The 22940-nt window shown below is 35.1% G+C and overlaps 1 protein-coding gene across 1 annotated transcript in view; it reads right to left on the bottom strand.

Moving 5' to 3' along the window:
* Nucleotides 1–22940, bottom strand: part of LOC149803616 (transient receptor potential cation channel subfamily M member-like 2) — a 166660-nt gene that overhangs the window by 35084 nt on the left and 108636 nt on the right. Inside the window, exons 22-23 of the mRNA XM_089953965.1 lie at nt 18789–19043; nt 2533–2707 (exon numbers count right to left, since the gene is read on the bottom strand). Coding sequence (XP_089810091.1) covers nt 2533–2707; nt 18789–19043 — 430 coding nt within the window. The remainder of the gene's footprint in view (nt 1–2532; nt 2708–18788; nt 19044–22940) is intronic.

Consider the following 22940-nt stretch of genomic DNA (forward strand, 5'->3'; position numbering starts at 1 on the left):
AATAGCTATAGGTTTTCCATATTTGGCATATGCCATCTTGGCTTATATAAAACAGGCTGAGACTAGCCAGACTGTACGGCCTTCTTTAAGCATGTTCAGCACAGCAGCAACTTCCTAGTCTGCTCTGCTAGTGCTCAAAGTCTTTGATGATGTCCCATCTGCACAGTTTATCTCTAACTGGTATATTGATTATAGTCGCTCACTCAATGCTATCAGACCACCGCTCTTGTCATCACCCCACCCACCCAAAGCTCCCCAGGTCTAATGAAAATGTTGATGCTACATGACTTAGCATGGTGTGGGGTCAGGTGGAACCAGAGCAACCTTAATACTATGACATGATTATACAAGTGAGGATGCTCAATTCTGTTATGATAGACAATGGGATGTACTAGGCTGCATTCAACTCATTTCTTGATAAATCAACCAATCAAATGCAGCATAGTATGTGCCATCATTAATAAATGCAACACCACACAGACTGTACTCGGTCAACACACCATTTTTCTGTTACAATTTGGCTGAATGTATAAACTCCTAAATGCTTTGCGAAGTCATTGAAGATTTGTATGAAAGCATGTCGCAACTAAAGCTATAAATTGTCACCTATGTCCTTATACAATAAGCATCATGATACACTGGGACTGACTTACCTACATTGTAAAATAAAACATATTATACACTAGACATCATTTACTACATCGTAATATAATGCATATCATGATACACTGGGGCTGATTTTCCTATGTTGTAATGCATATAATGATACACTAGTCCTGATTTTCCTACACTGTAATGCATATCATGATACACTGTGACTGATATTCCTATGTTGTAATGCATATAATGATACACTGGTCCTGATTTTCCTACACTGTAATGCATATCATGATACACTGGTCTTAATTTTCCTATGTTGTAATGCATATTATGATACACAGGGCCATATCACACACTGTGCTTAACAAATTACATATTATGACACATAATGTGAACTATGCTCTATGTGAATGATTTTATGTTATTGTTTTTATGTTGAGCATTGGCTTTGTTATCAAAACTTAGTATTATGTTAACGGAGTGAGGACAATTGATTGGATATCACACTAATGGCAAGAACTTCAATCTGAGGAGACTGAACATCTGAACACAACATTAAAGGAAAGGACTCTTCATGGTCTGTTTGCTGATGGCTGTTCCATGAATGCCAAATCTACGTCTGACATGCAACAGAGAATGGACTGTTTCTCTTCAGCTTCTTGCAATTTTGGTCTCACAATAGTTTTAAGAAGACAGAGGAGATGTACCAAACATCACCAGGAAAGTTTTACGTAGAGTCTACCATTCCAGTGAAAGGCCAAATCCTCCTGGCAGTGTACAGGTTCAGCTACCTCTGCAGTACACTGTCGCTTTACTCAACACTGCACAAAGACACATCAGTCTGCAAACAAAACTGAAGGTCTACAAAGTCAACCCTGCTGTATACAAGAGAAATCTTGACAGTGTACAGACACCATGCCAAGAAATTAACCAATTTTCACATGGCCAGCTAGAGGAAACAGACAAGGATGAGATGGCAGGACAAGATTGCAGACTAGGTTCTCACATGGGTAAGCATTAAAAGCATTGATATTCTGCTGATGAAATCACAGCTGAGATGGGCAGGTGGCATTGCCAGGTTGCCAGACAAGTGACAACTAAAGATGATCTTCCATGGAATACTGATAAAGGTAAAACAATCTCTGCATAGAATTTCTTAACATTATGTCAGCAGAAACACTTAAAGAATTCCCTCAGGTCATCCTTGCAATACTGCAGGAATGACCCTGAGTTTTGGGAAGATCATGCACAGGATCATTCCATGTGGTGTAGTCTCATCCATCCTGGAGTTACAAATTATGAACAGATAAGAACTGCTGAGGCAGCAGAGAAGTGCAAGCAACATTAATTTTGGAAATGCGGCATATGCTCTGTTGATAAAGCACTGCTAAGTGGCATCTCCTGTCCAATGTGCCACAGACAGTTCATTGCACAAATTGACCCGATCAGCCACTCACATACTTGCAGAAACCAAACTATTTAGTGATGTCATGGTCAGCTTGGAACTCAAAAGGCAAACAGAAACAAGTTATTTTTTATATAATAACCATCTGAAAGAGAGGCTTTATTCTTGGCTCTATCCATTGAGATTGAATGGGTTATGTGCAAATGTAAAATATTACCATTAGTGACATATCAAAATTTCTATTTCTAGACCAAACTTTATAAGTGCAGCCATAGCATGAAAACACATCACCTATGTAATTGACAATTGTTTATAAACCCTATGTCACTGTCCAGAGTGGTCGTGGGAGAGAGTGTGTGTGCATGTTTGTGTGGGTGTGTCTGTATGTGTGGGTATGAGTGTGATATGTAATAAAAACCATGAAGATGTGTGATGGAAAAGCAAAGAAATTTTTTCTGGTGTCTTGTATGAACATGAGTCATTTACATCAATGTTCAATATTTAAATTGTACCTGTCATGTAATTACCTTCCATATTATCCAGGAACAGTTCTCCATACAATTGCCAGTAAGGCATATAGACAACACTTTTCAGTAGATACCAGCTTGGCTCAGAGTTGGGGAACAGGTTTGCTTGGTAAGCCACCCCAAAACTCAGCAGAAATATTGCAAATATCATCATAAAGAACATGAGATCCACTATCTGCAAGAAAGAAAATAAGACTTGTTCAATATTCTTTTATTAAAGTAGAATTGTTAATGAGTTGCCTGCAGCTTACTTCTGCATTCACTAGGTTACCGCCATTGTTGTTCATTGATATTTTAACTACATCAATGAAATGGCCATGTTATGAATCTAACACCAAGAGAGAAGGTGAGCATTCTGTGTGTGCTTTCCACACTTCAACAATATATTTGACATGACGTGTTCATCCATCCATGGTTTTGTTGCACCTTCACCATAACTCCCATTAGTGCCTTTGCATATTTGACTTTTCCTTGAAAGATGATCATGGGTGTTAACAAATCACTAGATACCAGGTATTTTCTGGGTACAAAATCAAAATACAGCTGACCCCTGACTTACATACAGTTATGTTCCCAAAAGTAGTCATGTAACTCAAAAACATATAACTCAAATTTTGCTACTTTACTACCTTTAATTATCCTTGAAAAATATGTTAATTTCATTAACTTTACTACCATTCATTTTAGCTGTTTACAAATCTGAATTTGTTTGTTTTAGGTAAAAACATTCATGTTTTAGTCTTCACTAAAAGAAAGTAAATTGAAAAAAATTCATATAAAACTGCATTAATGCAAATTTCATGCAAATCGGCATATACTGGTATACTGGTGTCTCATCCATGATTCCATTTAAAACGTCATTAAATTCTTCCTCTGCTTGCATCATCCTCATATATTTTGGTGTATGTATTTATATTTTACTCCAGGTCTCATGGAAATTTGTTAGATCAAGAGGTTTCACTTCTCAGCTTAAGTCTATTTCTCTTGAAAAAACCATCAATCTAGCCTCTTGAGCCCAGAAACTTTAGTCTTACCTCTAAATTACAGTTCTGGCACATCTCAGTTGTTACAAGCATTTGGTGGTCCAGCATATACAGCAACCATGATACAAGGGCCTGGTCCTTCTCATGTGAAGATGTCAACTTTTGTCCTCTGAATATTTGTGAGAAATTAAACTTTTATCCAGCCTGACAAAGTAAAGTGTGTAAGATGGTACTTAGACCTACTTCCACACAACTTTACCTCCCAAACATTTCAATGTACTGTATCATCAGTCCATCATTACTTGTATTTTCCTCCAACTGCTGGTGAGGTATTACCAGGAAGCAGGTCCTAGTCTCTTGAACCCTTAATGCAGTCCAGTTACTCTACTGCTGAAACAGTCTCAGTATCAATGTGCTCCATTTGCAAGCAGGTGTTTGTATGTTATCTTCTGCACCTATGTATGATTTGTGCATCCATCATCATTGTCTTTTTGTGTGGCAATTTCAATTGCAGGAACAGACAAATTTGGGCTTCACTGTTGTCTTTTCTAGGCTGTCTTGGTCCTATCTCTTACTCTTCCTTTTATGGTTCATCACATTTTAGTTGGCACTGGGACAAAAGTTTTTCCTTCTGTAGTGAATTTTAACAGATAGGAGTAGCTAGATTACAGTATTGTAACTGCAAGTTGTAAAAATGCTTAATCAAGTACCCTTAAACAAGAATTATTTTTTTTTACTTTATGAAAGTTCACTATAAAATGGCAGTTGAAAAATTTATGAACTGTTTTTTTAAACAACCCCTGTAACATGTACACGAGTCCGAAAGTATGGGTCTTCATACAATCTTGTTTTTCCCAATTTCTCTGTTGCTGATAAAACATTACCAGAACTATTCACAGGTAACAGACTGAAGCATTACTGTTGGCATATGAATGAACTAAACCCTTCTTTCCAACCAAACTGAAACAGCCAATATGTGAGTGCATTTATTTTTAGGAAGAGGAGTTTTCTTCAAGTAATTCTAGTTTTGTCATGTCAGTCCATTAATAGGATTGCAAATTTATGGTTTTATTATTTGTCTACATATGTATAGTAACATCAGGCATTGGTTAAATAGTATTTGCTTCGCAGTCTTTTTCCCCCCATATTTTCACAAATATTTGTGAATACTTTGACCTCACAGCGCTTCTCAAATTCCATAAGATATTATTGTCCCATATGTTTGGGACCTATATAGTTGCATTTTTGTGCCATATCTTCCATAAATTAATATTTAGACTGCTTTCTATGAACAGAATATTTTCCTTAATATATTTGCCCAAATGTTTACAAAAACAGACAATTTAATAGAGTGGTACTTCCCAGAAATGGCAATGTCCACCATTATTTAATTGCCCCTGACAGGTTCACTTACTGTTTCTAACTGATTCTATGAAGAAAAAATTGCACACACAGCAGTTAATATCTTCAGATCACCGATTGTATTCTTTATAACACAAATTACTATTTACAAACTATTGTCTAATGTAACGTTTTAAAACACAAACTTGTATCTTTTTTTATCAAGTGATGACTTCTGGAAATCATCCATTGACAGTTGCTATAAACAGATATCTATCTATCTATCGATCTATATATATATATATATATATATATATATATATATATATATATATATATATATATATATATAGCTTGATGCCTATATTGTACCTTGAGCTACAACAACACCAGAAATAATCTGCTATGGCAAGGGAGTATCTTAAAAGTCAGTCACTCAAAATGTATATCTAAAGAATCACACAGTGACATCGTTTTCTCTTTTCTAACAGAATAAGATGAAGGTTTCATTTATTAGGTGACTTAGTTGCCCACTTTGCCTGTGACCAATGGTCTTGAAGGTAGCATGTACTAAGATGTAATTTCTACTGATTCCAGGATAAGAATACATCAAACAGCTTCAGAAACCATTTTCAAACATACATGGTGCTTTGCTACAGAAAACAACATATAAAAGAGTAGTTGTCAATGATGCTCTTTAAGGATCATGTGCTGCAAAGGACAACAAAAGATTATATGCATCAATCATAATTTTCTCTTGTGAATAAAGAAGACAAAACAAGGGTGGATCAATGAACGATGGTAGATTTTCAATTAATAAAACAATATTTTCAAAATGAGATGATCAGATGCCTTTATTTCTTTATTTCTTAATCACCTATTTCATTAATTGATGACTCAATTAAAAATTTATATGAAATAGTTCAGGAATGCTTTTAAACGAGGCAATACAGTTAATTTTTATATAAGCCATATTTTCAGCAAACAATGCATTGGTCTTTTGATTTATATATTACATCAGTATTTTTAAAAGCCATTTAAAATGTGATCTCCCCTCATTTATTCAAATATAATGTATATGTTGTTAAGCAAAAAAAAATGTAATAAATGAATGAAATGATCAAAGACCATTTAGCAAAATCAAATATGATGATTATTTTGTTTCTTCATTTCCAATTTCATACTTCAATCCCTAAATTAAATACTTACCAAAATAATAATCAAAATTTACAACATATACTTAGCAAAATAATACTTTGATTTTTTGGACAATATTCTAAATCATACTGCATTATATTTTTCAAGCTGTTTGAAATGGGAATCCCTCTTTAATTATTAACACATGAAAATATAAGGTTACAAATTAATACAACGATAAAAATTAATACAAAGATATAAAAAAAACTCTATCTTTAATTATTTATGATTTTAATCTCTTCTTTTTTGGTAAAGAAATTGGCAATATTTTTGATCTTTTTGCAAATATAAATCTTCTCAATATCATTTTTTGATACATATATTTTAAAGATTTTATTAAACATATGAAGTTTTATGAACAAAAAAAATAAAATAAATTAATTGTTATTTTTATGGCTGGATGGTGTAAAAAAAAAAGTCACATGAAACGTGTAAAGTCTGCAATTCAATCAGACTGTGGTAACTGTTGGACTGTTGGCTGGTCCTTCTTGTTTTCAATAGATCTACTGATGCTGGAACTCCATGCATCACCTTTGACAAAGTGGAAGAGGGTGGGCTATATTCAGGCAGCAACAGCTGAGAAACATCAACAACTCATGCACAGAAGGGTAATTTTTCTCTAGAAACGAAGTTGGATTGAGAAAATATGATGGAGTTTGTAAGCATGAGTTTTTCACACTGTTGCTTGTGGTAAAATAGACACGTTGCATGATACATGAGACTGAGGATGAAAAGCTTGCTGAGATAAACAGTGAACTGCCTGTAAAGAAAAATCTCACCAATTCACACAAGCTGCTCATAAGCTGCACATGAGAACCTTGTTAGAAATGTATGCAAATTGGGTAGATTTTGCAGGCTTATGTGTGCAGTTTGTTAGATCTTGTGAGCCAAGGAAAAACTAACCTGATTCTCACGTAAGCAGATTTTGCTCACGTGAGAATCTAAACTTTCACATGAGAAAGTAGAACTTAGAAAACATTCTTTTCCATTACATACAACCATGTTTGAAAATAAGGCATAGTTCTAATTTCTCACGTGAGTTATCACGTGAGAAACTTGGACTTTGATTTTGATTAAACACTTATTTCAAATTTATTCAAAGTTGGATTTTCTCATGTGAGTTATCACATGAGCAATTTGGACTTAAATATTTTGTGCAAATGTTGAATGTCAAGCATCTCCATTATTGTCAAATAGACATTATTTCTATTTTGCACTTGCTGTTGCTTTGTTGTATTTTTTAAATTTTAAAAAATAGACATTATTTCTATTTTACACATGCTATTGCTTTGTTGTTTTTTTTAAATTTTAAAACAAATTATTTTCTCACAGTGATTTTTAGTCTTATTTTGACTCAACAGTCTCCTTGTATTTGAACATATAATGTTCATTTCACTGTTCATAAAATGAAACAATTCAGAATTAATGTCTCGTATAATCAGACTACCCAATAAACTTTAACAGCTGTCAAAGAAAAGAGTTAATAACTTGCATAAATGATTGTGGTTGATGTTTAATTCAGTAATCCATAAAAAGGTGAAATGTTTCTCTCCCCAAAATATGCTGTTTACAAATATAAAAAGGAAATAAAACTTTTGCCCCAAAATGAATGCTATATACCATAAACATATGATGCAACCCCTTTATTCAGAATTTATCAAACTTCTCAAACTCCACTATAAAATTGTAAAACAAATACATGGCCACATATGTGGAAAAAAATAAACACTGATGCACAGTCCTTTTGGCCTAATAAACTCTCAAGTCATTTTCCAGAAAATTTGGAGAACTACATAACTACTTCGTTTTCTTCCATGCCTAACATTCGCACAAAAGTCAATACAATCTTATACTTAGTGAATTGTGTAATTTGGCTTAGGGGTCATCCATTTAGTATGTACGCAAAAATCTGGCAAAGCTTGACCCCTCCCCCCTCCCTGTACGCATGCATATTTTGTTACCGCCTCCCCCCGTGTACGTAAGCTTGACATTCCCTTCCTAATTCTATAGAACAGCCAATATTTAATCCATGCAGAAACCATAAAGGATTATGAATATTACCGTGTTTAATAAAACATTGTCCACCGATGTTGAATGTCTGGCATCAAAGAAATTAGCTGCATAACATTAAACAGTTTGTCTAGTGTCCACTAAAATTCAAACGCCAACTAAACCCAGTTGAACAGGATACATATTAGACAAATTATTATCCAGGTTTCACCCCTTCCCCATTTCCTATGTGTATGTACATTATCAGTCAGTAAAAAAAAAATTTGAAAAAATTATGCAAGCGTATGCATTTGGGTTACCCCACCATGCGTACATACTAAATGGACAGCCCCTTATTACTGGCAACGATGTGCTCCGTTAGTCTTTTATTCAGTGACATTACTGTATGGAAATGCAAATCCAGCTTCTCTATTAGCTGTCAGTGGATTCACTAATGCAAACACTAAATTATCATTGCCATTGAACGATATGTACTGTACATAAAATTTAATAAATCCGTAAGAAACTGCCTAATCAAGTCATGTTTGGTTGTGTAGCTGTTTTGCACTCTTTTGCACATGTATATTCTTGGCAATGGAAAATCTTGCTTATGTACAGCCTTTCAAATGTTCTGATTGTGTCATTTTAAAGTTTATAAGAGAAGTTTCCTATTGAAATAATCACAAAACAAATCACTGACATTTCCGTTAACTCTTCTGTGACCCAGGTTATCAGAGTACAAGGTGGAAGAATCAGCTTGTTAGAACCATTAGAGTGTCCTATGGGGCATGGCTCAGCACAAGCTACTGTAAAAACATAAAAATTAACTATGTCTATATTAATTAACTTATTAATGATATGAATTAACCTATAGCTCAGTTTTTATGAAACATCTGACAACAAAATATCATTTATTTGATACATAAAATATAACATTAAGAAATACCCAAGTAAATATGTACAAAGGAGTGTAAAACCACAAGGGCTTGTTTCGTTGCTTACAATTTAAATGTAAGTCATACATTAGTATAAAATAATAAAAGTATTATTTTTATACTACATGTATGACAGTTTATTGTAATCAATGATACAAGCCCCTATGTGTACGCCAAAATGTTTAGTAATAATTCACCCTTTTTGGCACCTCAAATGAACTCAACAGATGCTGCATGCTGACCTACAGTGTACATGTAGAATTAGCACTTTAAAACCCAACAGACAGAAATTTGCATGCAGGCCATGTTCACTTAGCAAGGACCATGCTGTTTAGAAAGAAAGTTATTTAATATTCTCCTGCAACATGTTTGCTCTTATATATTTCTCTGACCGCAAGAGTGTGGACATTGTTAACAAAAAGAAACCAATATCAACATCTAGTGATGTCCAGGTCGGTACTGATGTTATTGTCCAGTACGAAACAAGCCATCGACATGGGTTAAGGAAGATTCAAGGATTATGAAGGCCTGATTCTTAGCCGAGAACGAGGTAAATTACGTTTACTTATTTTTTTTTAAAATTTTTTTACATATATAATGATAATAGTGGATAGCCTGAATCATCTACATTTTAAGTGTAAGCATACAATTCGGTAGTTTGAAAATATTAAGCCAAGGTTTTTCTTCAGATTTTACTTGAAGATATAATTCAACCTTATGTTGCTAAATATGATATCTACACCACACGATCACTTAATACTTATTTATGCCTTCCACAATTCAACTGTGCAATGATGTCTGCCTGCCTCCCCTCCCCCATAAATCTGCAGGCGCCTCAGTGAGGAGCACTTGTGTTATTGATTGAAACAATTAGTAACCGAGCCACTCAGAAGTTTAAATCCTATCTGAATTTCGACAAACATAAATTTTCTTCATATTATTTTATTGCTGATTGGGTGGAGCAAGTTAAGCATATGCGATTGAGAACCAAATGCAGTTGCTTAATTCATGATTTATTCTTAAAAGACATTTGCCCTGTCTGTCAAGTCTTTTGATTGGTAGATTTAAAATAAAGATTTAACAGGATAAGAATTACAGCTTTTTTTAATGGATAATATATACTGGAACTCTTTTGCCAACCAACCAAATCTTTTCCACATTTCAGTGCATTCTTTCTGTTCTGTATAGATAAAAAAAGATTAATTATAGTAATCTCTGATCTTTGATCTTTTTACAGATTAAACTTCTTGAAGGTCACAAAATTAGAAATGTCAAAATTTTGGAAAATTTCTACTGGGTACCCATCAGTCCTAACGATCGGTTACCAGGGTACACGATCAAAAGGAATTTGTATTAAATGTGAACCTGAACTGGTTTGTTGTAGGTTCACACATGCCAACACTGAACAAGAGCTTTATAAGCATAATTATTGCTAATATAAGTGGCAAAAAAGCGTAATCTGAGCATAAAAAGAGTATATATTACATGCCATTATTACAGAAAACTGTATGAAAAACGTACATGTAGTTAAAAGTTTTGTTACAAATCAGCTAAATTCATGTTGATTAGTAGTAAGGACGAGAATAGACAAAAGAAATTGATTATTTGTGCATAACACTCACTTTGACTAGTGTGTATGTCTACGGTAACTTTCACAAATAGTTGTAAAGTCCAAAAATGATGATTGTTGTATTATCCTTGACCTGCCGTGGTTCATCCGGTGCAACTTATTTTTAAGTTTAACAAAATCTCTCTCCTCTAACATTTTTCAGTCATATAACATCCATCAGTCACATCGGTACATCCTGTTTTCTTGTTGTCTTGTATTGTTTTTTCTTTGATTTTTTTTTAATGATATCTGGCACCATTATTTTCAATTTAGACTGGTCTGCTACTGGTGTGTAGCATCATAATAGAATGAATCCATGGCAAGTGGTTTCACAATCAAAAACCCATCTGTTTTCTTGTAACTGTTTGATGTAAAAATTCATGCATAAATTACCACATTTACACACATTATTAAGTAACAAACAGTTTTTTATATTTAAATATTTCAGTAAAAAATTTCAGTATATATAGTTGTCCATTTCGTTCATTTTTTCCAAACATGGTATACGAAGCGCATGTTACAGTAGCCAAGTTTTTGTGTTGCATTTGCCATGACAAAAAATATGTCTTGGGGTACCCAATTGTTTTATTACTCGGGTTATTATCAATGGGAGAATATGCGGGTACCTATTGGCATCTTTATCCAGAAGTAGTCAAATTTGGAATATGCAATGTGACTTGCAGGTATTTCATCAATAGTGCAGTTTATATGTTTGCTACTGAACTATGGTAGCTCTAATAATTTTCACATTATGAGATAGACACTGTGTTAAAAGTGCCATCTAATCCAAACTACAATTATATATTTTGCCTTTACCTTGTTAAATGAGATTAATCTACAAAAATCCACATTACATAATGTCTCAAATGCCGTGATCAGAAAAAACTTCTACCAACTTTTTCATTTCCATTTTAGGTTTTATTTTTCAACAGTTCAAAACCGAGCCTCCTAACTTAAATTCAGTGGGCAACAGGAAGTGCATTGATTCAAAGAGAACAATCTCCAAGTGAAAATATTGTTGCAGACTGGCATATGAATGGGTATACATGATGAAATTCAGAAGCAGGAATGTCAATTACACATTTTGTTTGCTTTGAATTTTCTGGAACAGTGAAGAATGGTCTTTATGTGAAGCAAATTTCCTGCAGTATCTTTCATTATGACCTTAAAGTTTGTAGAATGAATGTGATGTATTAAATATAACAGGTACATACATACATACATACATACATACATACATACATACTTACATGCACTAGTTGTCTTTTCTCTTGTGATCAGAAACCTTATTAAAAGATCAATAACTGAACTCAAATTTGCTTATTATTATTAGATTTGAATATGTTCTTATTCTGTTAATTCTTGTAAAATTTGTATGTATTTAATAAAAACTAAATACTATAGTTGTTTTTTGTTGTTTTTACTCACAATGAGCAAGATTTTGCTCATGTTAACAATTCCTGCACATGTGATTTTCTTATTAGAATCTATTTGCTCACAAGAGTTCTACAAAATTTGCATGTTAAATTGCACACGAGACTAACCTGTGTGAGATTTCACATGAAAATCTCATGTGCAGAAGGATAGGCAGTTTTGGTGTGGGCAGCAAAACAATTGCTGATACAGGTGAAATCAGCAAAGAATTGCATAAATTTACCGTCAAGTGGATGCCAATAATCAACACAAATGTCTACAATATTTACATGAAATGACCTTACAGCATGCAATGCTTTGATAATTAATAAAACAATTATACACTAGGTCAAGTACAAATTATTAAATGAACATATTACTGACCAGAGGGTAGGTAACCAACATATGGTACTAGCATGTATACTGCATGGTTAAGTTTGACCAATGAAGTGGTAAACTTAGTCTTGGATAAAATGGAGCAAGCATTAGATACTTATATATACATATTAATGGAGTATATACATACAAATAGATGAAATATATACTTCCTTGTGTGAAAAAGATCCCCAATCTGTCAAAATGAAAAAATGCAAACATTAAAAACAGATTTGCAGGATCTCTAAAAAATCATGCTTCTTAGCACAAACTGCTGCAGTAACTTAAGTGTGGACAGGATTCAGTGCCAATCTCTTTACCAAAAGGAAATCAGTCTGGTCTGACTCCTACCTATATGAGCAGGCATCATTGAGCTTTTATATTGCTAAAAACTATCTTGGGAGACTGCAATGTGATCAGTGGGTATAATCATAAGGTACTGCCATTGGGTTAACTTGTATGAAGAAATAACAAAATGCCAGACATTAAATTGTTATTACAAAACTGTCATTGTTTTCTTGCCTGGCAATATGAATAAATTATATAGGCAAGTTTGTACTTGACTATTCAATTTATCATGCAATGCATCTATAGGATTTGTATTTATCTATTCAATTCATCATGCAATGCATCTATAGGGTTTGTATTTATCTATTCATCATGCAATGCATCTATAGGGTTTGTATTTATCTATTCAATTCATCATGCAATGCATCTATAGGTTTGTACTTGTCTATTCAATTCATCATGCAATACATCTATAGGGTTTGTACTTCTCTATTCAATTCATCATGCAATGCATCTATAGGGCTTGTACTGGTCTATTCAATTCATCATGTTATGCATCTACAGGGTTTGTACTTGTCTATTCATCATGCAATGCATCTATAGGGTTTGTATTTATCTATTAAATTCATCATGCATCTATAGGGTTTGTACTTGTCTATTCAATTCATCATGCAATGCATCTATAGGGTTTGTACTTGTCTATTCAATTTATCATGCAATGCATCTATAGGGTTTGTACTTGTCTATTCATCATGCAATGCCTCTATAGGGTTTGTACTTCTCTATTCAATTCATCATGTAATGCATCTATAGGGTTTGTAATTGTCTATTCAATTCATCATGCAATGCATCTATTGGGTTTATACTTGTCTATTCAATTCATCATGCAATGCATCTATAAGGTTTGTACTCGTCTATTCAATTCATCCTGCAATGCATCTATAGGGTTTGTACTTGTCTATTCAATTCATCTATAGGGTTTGTAATTGTCTATTCAATTCATCATGCAATGCATCTATAGGGTTTGTATTTATCTAATCAATTCATCATGCAATGCATCTATATGGTTTGTATTTATCTATTCAATTCATCATGCAATGCATCTAAAGGGTTTGTATTTATCTATTCAATTCATCATGCAATGCATCTATAGGTTTGTACTTGTCTATTCAATTCATCATGCAATACATCTATAGGGTTTGTACTTCTCTATTCAATTCATCATGAAATGCATATATAGGGTTTGTACTTGTCTATTCATCAGGCAATGCCTCTATAGGGTTTGTACTTGTCTATTCAATTCATTATGTAATGCATCTATAGGGTTTGTACTTCTCTATTCAATTCATCATGCAATGCATTTATAGGGTTTGTACTTCTCTATTCAATTCATCATGCAATGCATCTATAGGGTCTCTACTTGTCTATTTATCATGCAATGCCTCTATAGGGTTTGTACTTGTCTATTCAATTCATCATGTAATGCATCTACAGGGTTTGTACTTGTCTATTCAATTCATCATGCAATGCATCTATAGGGTTTGTATTTATCTATTCGATTCATCATGCATCTATAGGGTTTGTACTTGTCTATTCAATTCATCATGCAATGCATCTTTAGGGTTTGTACGTGTCTATTCAATTCATCATGCAATGCACCTATAGGGCTTGTACTTGTCTATTCAATTCATTATGTAATGCATCTATAGGGTTTGTATTTATATATTCAATTCATCATGCAATGCATCTATAGGGTTTGTACTTGTCTATTCAATTCATCATGCAATACATCAATAGGGTCTGTACTTGTCTATTCATCATGCAATGCCTCTATAGGGTTTGTACTTGTCTATTCAATTCATTATGTAATACATCTATAGGGTTTGTACTTGTCTATTCAATTCATCATGCAATGCATCTATTGGGTTTATACTTGTCTATTCAATTCATCATGCAATGCATCTATAAGGTTTGTACTTGTCTATTCAATTCATCTATAGGGTTTGTAATTGTCTTTTCAATTCATCATGCAATGCATCTATAGGGTTTGTATTTATCTATTCATCATGCAATGCATCTACAGTTGTCCCCCTCTTGAACGGCCCCCCTGACAAGTGGCCACCCGATCCTTGTGGCCAGAATCCATTGGCACAGACAAGTTTGTGTTCAAAAGTACCCCTCGCAAAAGGCCACCCAACTAATGCGACCAGCATCCAGCATATTAGTGCAATAATATAAAAATGACCCCTCACAAGCAGCCACATTTTATTTTAATATGTATCCAGAACCAGTATTTTATTCATAACATGTGTTAAGTAATCCGATTTATGTTTCCCGATGTCAGGTTTTCGTTATTGAAAGAAGTGTTGACTAATGTACATGTACCACTAAGGTTAATATTATATCATTTACGCCTCACGAGAGGCCATATTTATTCCATAAAGCTGAGAAAGACTCAAATTTTAATCCATACAAAAGGGTAAGTACATGTAATCCAATTAGCCTTACTTTTGTGTTATCATAAGATGTCCGGTTTATAGTCACTGATAATTGTTAAGATTACAATTATTGAACAGTAGTAACAGCTGAGAAGTGGCAACAACAATGTACAATACACAAGTCAGCAGGAAAATGGTTTGATAGCCTTTATGGCTTCCCTTAGTAAGATGTTGAGCTTGTTGACTTTGATAATTAGTGGCTATTTAACTACTGACAATAATTGTCAAAATTACAAATCCTAATGGCCGCGAGGTCAAATCTGCGTGATGTTATTAATGGTACATATCGAAGCCATTTTGGCTCTCTCACTTAGTGTTAAAAAAAATGTATAAAAACAAGAGGGTACCAGACTGCGACTAATGAATCACGTGACAAGATCACTTCCTTTATAAACACATGGCAATTTGTTTAGATGCGTAACAAATTGTTTTATTAGTATTGTAGTTGGCAACATGAATAACTTACTGCAAAAAGATCAACATGTCATTCAGAAAAGAAAAAATTCTCAGTTTAGAAGAGAAAGTGAAATTAATTCAACTGACCGAGAGGTGGGAGGGGGGAATGAGGATCCTTGCAGAAAACTAATGTCGGAAAGACTCAGATAACAATATCAAGAAAGATAAGGAAACAATTCTACAGAAGTGGGAAGGTGAAATGGCCGGAGAAAGGAAGATTGTTTGAGCCAGGAGATGTTTGTATCCTGATTTGAATGACAAGAAAAAGCAACAATTTTGTCAGTTGAATTGGAATATGATGACTTTACCACAAGTAATGGATGGTTGCACAGATTGCAAGTGCAACACAATATTAAGTGTTCTGTCCTTAGTAGAGAATAAAGCTGATGTTAATAATGAAGATTGGAACAAAAGACTAAATGATACATGCATGGGATATGACAGCAATGATATTTTTAATTGTGACGAGACTGGTTTGGTTTTTAGACTGTTAGTGTTACCAACAAAATGACAGATGATGTGATTTGTAACATAATTATATAGACAGTTTTAAAACTATATCAATGGTTATTCATAACATTCTTTTGAAAATGATGAAACAGTTTGTTTACATTTATTTCACAACATGCATGTTATTTTTTAATGAAAATATTAAATGTTTTAGAATTAAATGTACTTGTGACTTCCTTCATATGTATTTACTATTCGCATTTGTCATCCCCCTCTAGAAAGGCCACCCTCATTATAAGGCCACTTCCCTACTGCAATAGGGGTGGCCTTTTAAGAGGAGGACTACTGTATAGGGTTTGTATTTATCTATAAAATTCATCATGGGTTTGTACTTGTCTATTCAATTCATCATGCAATGCATCTATAGGGTTTGTACTTGTCTATTCAATTCATCAGGCAAAGCATCTATAGGGTTTCTATTTCTCTATTCAATTCATCATGCAATTCATCTTTAGGGTTTGTACTTGTCTATTCATCATGCAATGCATCTATAGGGTTTGTACTTCTCTATTCATCATGCAATTCATCTTTAGGGTTTGTACTTGTCTATTCAATTCATCATGCAATGCATCTATAGGGTTTGTACTTGTCTATTCAATTCATCAGGCAATGCATCAATAGGGTTTGTACTTGTCTATTCATCATGCAATGCATCTATAAGGTTTGTACTTGTCTATTCAATTCATCATGCAATGCATCTATAGGGTTTGTACTTGTCTATTCAATTCATCATGCAATGCATCTATAGGGTTTGTACTTGTCTATTCAATTCATCATGCAATGCATCTATAGGGTTTGAATTTATCTATATAATTTATCATGCAATGCATTTACATGTATAGGGTTTGTATTTATCTATTCAATTCATCATGCAATGCATCTATAGGGTTTGTACTTGGCTATTCATCATGTAATGCATCTATAGGGTTTGTATTTATCTATTCAATTCATCATGCAATGCATCTATAGGGTTTGTACTTGTCTATTCAATTCATCATGCAATGCATCTATAGGGTTTGTATTTATCTATTCAATTCATCATGCAATGCATCTATAGAGTTTGTATTTATCTATTCAATTCATCATGCAATGCATCTATAGGGTTTGTACTTGTCTATTCAATTCATCATGCAATGCATCTATAGGGTTTGTATTTATCTATTCAATTCATCATGCAATGCATCTATAGGGTTTGTACTTGTCTATTCAATTCATCATGCAATGCATCTATAGGGTTTGTACTTGTCTATTCAATTCATCATGCAATGCCTCTATAGGGTTTGTACTTGTCTAATCAATTCATCATGCAATGCATCTATAGGGTTTGTACTTGTCTATTCATCATGCAATGCATCTATAGGGCTTGTACTTGTCTATTCAATTCATCCTGCAATGCATCTATAGGGTTTGTACTTGTCTATTCAATTCATCATGTAATACATCTATAGGGTTTGAATTTATCTATTCAATTCATCATGCAATGCATCTATAAGGTTTGTACTTGTCTACTCAATTCATCATGCAATGCATCTATAGGGTTTGTACTTGTCTATTCATCATGCAATGCATCTATAGGGTCTGTACTTGTCTAATCAATTCATCATGCAATGCATCTATAGGGTTTGTACTTGTCTATTCATCATGCATTGCATCTATAGGGTTTGTACTTGTCTATTCAATTTATCATGCAATGCATCTATAGGGCTTGTACTTGTCTATTCAATTCATCATGCAATGCATCTATAGGGTTTGTACTTGTCTATTCATCATGCAATGCATCTATAGGGTTTGTACATGTCTATTCAATTTATCATGCAATGCATCTATAGGGCTTGTACTTGTCTATTCAATTCATCCTGCAATGCATCTATAGGGTTTGTACTTGTCTATTCAATTCATCATGTAATACATCTATAGGGTTTGAATTTATCTATTCAATTCATTATGCAATGCATCTATAAGGTTTGTACTTGTCTACTCAATTCATCATGCAATGCATCTATAGGGTTTGTACTTGTCTATTCATCATGCAATGCATCTATAGGGTCTGTACTTGTCTAATCAATTCATCATGCAATGCATCTATAGGGTTTGTACTTGTCTATTCAATTTATCATGCAATGCATCTATAGGGCTTGTACTTGTCTATTCAATTCATCCTGCAATGCATCTATAGGGTTTGTACTTATCTATTCAATTCATCATGCAATGCATCTATAGGGTTTGTTTACATGCATGACATCACAGAAAGATGCGTCTCTAGCTAAACCTGAAATCATTCAGGAAGTCATGTTCTCTCTGCAAATAATTCCTTCATCATATGTAAAGTCTCAAAGATACATCATATAGTTAGTCAAATTTTCTTTTATAAATATTAACTCAGCCCAAATAAATGTTCCTTTATAAACTTAGGACAATAAAAATATAAACAATCATTCTATATCATTTACAGTCAAATTGGACTTAAGTAGCTAAATTCATTCAAGGATTCTTGGCATTTTGAAGAAATGAACCTTTAGGAAGCATATAACTGTTTTGAGAGTCGAGCTTGACCTGATCAAAATGTAGTTAGTTAAATTTAACAGTACAAATTTGAAGAAGAAAAAAACCATTAACTCATTACAAAGTGGTGCAATGTAAATCAGAAAATATTAAGGCTCACCATGTTTTTGATTATGATGACTTTAGGTCCAATGTGTTTCTCCACAAAGAAAACCTGCATGAAACGTAGGTAATACATGGCCAATGTTATGCTGTAGATGATGCGAGCCCAAGTAAACTGATCCTCACTCAGGACATAACGAGTTATAATTGACACCAAAATCAGCAAGTACATCAGCAGATCAAACCTATTCCATATATCACTAAACCAGCTTCTGATCTTAAACTTAAGGGAATGCTGGTCTCTTGCTGCAACCTGCAAGAGAACTTGTGGTTAAAATACAGGATTTGACATGAGTGCACAATTCATACACAAGCTATGAATAAGTATGTAGTTTTCAGAGAATAAAGCTAATATTGTGAAATACTTACCAGCTAATATAGCATTGCTACCATTTCTGGAATGCCAAGTCACCAGTCCAAGCTAAATATTCCTTCCTCCAATTTGTAACTGGATGTCCAGAAATGAACACGATCCCAGTCTGTTTCCTTAGTCACAACCAACATACAGAATATTTTCCTTTCTTAACTTTGACTGAGACTACAGGACATCAGAGTGGGGTGGCAGGAAAGAATTTTTGCAATGGCACCAGGTATGTTATCTGTTACATGATTAAAATTAGCCCCCCCACCCCCCCAAAAAAAACCCATTTTAATAGCACTATGTAATATCTTCAAGGCTTAGAAATAAAATTAGTACAAAAAATGCACTTATTCTTACTGTATGAGTGTTTTTTCTGTAAAGTGGTAGATGGCCTGGCAACATCCTATGCTGCAGCAATTGGACCTAGCCAATAAGTGCTTTCACATTGGTGTACCAAAGGTCAAAGGATGGAAAGGCAGTGAGACAGTCAAAAGGAGGCTCTCAAAACATTGTCCAAAGAGGAGTGATTAAAGTAGGTCAAAGATAAAGCAGTAGCCCTAACCTCATGGGCTACCATTCTCTTTCAAGAAAGATCCCTCTTGGTGAGGGGCTAATAAGCTCTCAGAAATAGTGAGGGCAATCCACCTGGAAATGGTGACCACCAAAATATCAGAGGAACCATTGAGGGAGAATGAGATTATTATTACCTTTCCTTCTCTTTTTAGATAAAGCCAAAAAAGATTCTTTAGACTCTAACTGGGCCAAGGAGCATATAAATTACCCTCCAGCACAGGTACAGCTCAGACCGTGAATCTCAACAGAAACAGATGCTACTGAAGGCATCTAATTCTTAGCCAGAAATCAAGGTTGGCAAAAAAGTGAAATTGGATCACAGTTACCAGAGAGCCTTAAATAACCCTTTTCCACTGACAAGGCATGAATTCCATTTACTGACAAGGCAGGAATTTCAGTTCTTCTCCTCAATGACACTAAGAAGAGCAGAATAATTGTCTTATGGGGTAAAGTTCTTGAAGGAAATTTCACTCAAAGGTTCATAAGGGTTTTAGATAATGCCCAAACATGAATGGTTCTATCCACGCATTAATAAGTGAGACGCCAGTCTCTTAAGCTCAAAATATCTGATGCGACCAGAAAGTTGATGAACCAACCTAATGGTGGAATCTAAAGAGAACTTAAGGTATTAAAATGGGCTGCCATATATACCTTAATGGATGATATAGAACATTCACTTTCCTTGAAAAGAAAGAGAAGAAAATCAGCAAATACAGTTAAATGGGGCCTGATACGATCAATGCACCAATTACAGAAGATTCTCCACTTGGGATCTTAAGCTTTGAAAGTAGATTGCCTCCTAGCCAAGGCAAAGCAGCTGGCAACCTTGATTTAAATCTGATCATAGCAAATCAATTGTTTGAGGTAAGCCAAGCATCAAAGTGGAGAATATACGTCTTATGTTCTGCAACAGCCCGGCCTGGCCCTAGGGCAAGGTGAATGAGGCAATTGCTTTGGGCCCTGCACTTTCAGGCAATGCAATTTTTTTGCTTGGGACCCTGCACTCATTGCTTGCTGCCTTGGGCCCCACATGCTGTCTTGGGCCTGCACATCCTAGGGCTGGGCCTGGCAACAGCAGGCCTATCCTCTGTGGAACTCTCCTAGGTTTCTCTACCAAAAGACAGAGTGGACCACTGAACCATGACTGTTGGGCCACAGAGGGTCATCAGGATGAGTTGAGACATGGAGATCCTGACTTTGTGGAGAATCCATGGAATTATTTTGAAAGGTGGGAAGACACAAGTGTACTGATGATCCAACTTTACACTGAAGGTGTCCATCACCCAGGCCTCTAATCTAGCACTGAAGAAATATAAAGCGAGAGTTTGTTGTTCAGTATCATAATCAACAAGTCAATGAGTACTCCTCCATTTGTAAAGGTCTCTGCAACCAACATGTACAGAGACCATTCCACATGGACCACATGAATATGTCTGGACAAACTGTTTGCCAAATTATATCTTTTGCCTGGATTATGACAAACACAGAGCTGAGACCTCTGAGGTGACCACCCATTAGACAAAGTTCCAGACTTCAATGCAAAAGAAAGGACCATGTACACTTCGATGATGTCTGAGGTGTGCTACAACCAACATATTTTCCATGGTGGTCAAAACACAATGATGCATAATGAGATAGACACTAAAGTAAGTCTAGAAACACTGCCCATTTCTAGGTTGTTGAAATAAAGGGATGATTCTTCCTGAGAACTAACCTATCTGGGACTCCATTGAGAAAACAATCCCAATCTGGTAGCATCTCAGGTGATGATGCATAATCAGATCTCAGGAGGATCTGAGTCCTTTTACAGTCTCCAGTTTGCTAGAAGCCGGAACAGGAGAGGACACAAATGAAAGCTGCCTATTGAAACTAATTCCACAGCTGTGTTTCAAGTTCCCAGGAGAGAGAGAGCTTAAGGTGAATCCACAATGAAGTCTTGGCCAAAAGACCTGCTATGAGAATCTGGGTGATCCTGTATTGGAGGACACAAATCCTCCTTACACTGGTGAAGAAATTCATCTCCATGATGCTTGTAACCTTCATTTATTGTGGAAAGGGCCCCTTGTCCATGTTGCCAGACCTGTGGGGAAAAGGCTAGTCAGGCACCTACCTGGATGTTGGGAAGATGAAGACATTGAAGGAAAGGGTGCTACTCTTGAAGTCCAAGTACCACTCTAATTAGGGATGTGGATGGAGCCCACAAACTTCCTCCCTTGGTTTCTATGACTGTCTCATCCAGAGAAAAATGGATAGGTAAGAGTTTTGAACTAGGATTGCTTGCATAGCTGTTGAGCTTGACCCTGTTAGAAAAACCTGCAAGGAGATCACATCAATCAATCATAGCAAACATGGATCTACGCCAGTTTCGATGTGCCTAGACCAGTGTTGTTAGTCCCTCAAATCCTGCAACACTACAAATGGGATAAGACCTTAGAAGAACCTGAATGTCCCCACATCACTCAGTGTAGACCTTTAAATATTTTTGCCGTTGTCCAGCAAAACCTTATAAGTCTCCAAAGCAGCATCTCTACAGTGATGGAGAAATTCTATATAGTGCAAAATGGGCATGTAAAGTACTTGACCTGCTGTTTTAGCCACAGCCCCCATGAATCCATCCTTCAAGAAACTGAAGAAGGCAAACAAGAAGAGAGCATATGGGGCTATTGTAACTGTGGGTAAAGCCTCTAGTTCCATGGCATGTAAAGATTTGACTGGGAGATGTGTCCAGGGTCTCAGTCCCGGGAGCATACCAGACAAATCTGGTAGCCTCCTGACCCAGAGAAAACGTTTGAGAAAACTACTGAACCATCAATGAGTGTGGAAACAAACACAAAATCCAAATGAGAATGTACCCAATAAGGATTATATGGAAAGAGAGGGAAGTCAGGATATCAACCCAATCCCTGTCTTGAGAATGTCAATCAAAACCCATGTCCAGTTGGTTCCTATTCAATTCCTGGTGACCAGTGATCATTGTAGACTGGTGCCTAGTCAGTGACTGGTGGCCTGTGAATACTCACTCAGCAAAAACTAGCCTGGTGATGAAGATTGATAAAAAATCTGTTTGAAGAACTCACCATCCGATCTGAGTGATAGTGCTGCTCTTTATTACCTTCTGGAAGTTGCAACTTGTTCTTATCAGACACCGGGGCCCCGAGTGGCCGAGTGGTCTAACGCGCTCTCCATTACGGATCACTGCCATCTCACCTCTGTCTG

Source organism: Sinohyriopsis cumingii, chromosome 3, assembly GCF_028554795.1.
Source record: "Sinohyriopsis cumingii isolate HCF-2022 chromosome 3, ASM2855479v2, whole genome shotgun sequence".
In the NCBI taxonomy this organism is placed as follows: Eukaryota; Metazoa; Mollusca; class Bivalvia; order Unionida; family Unionidae; genus Sinohyriopsis; species Sinohyriopsis cumingii.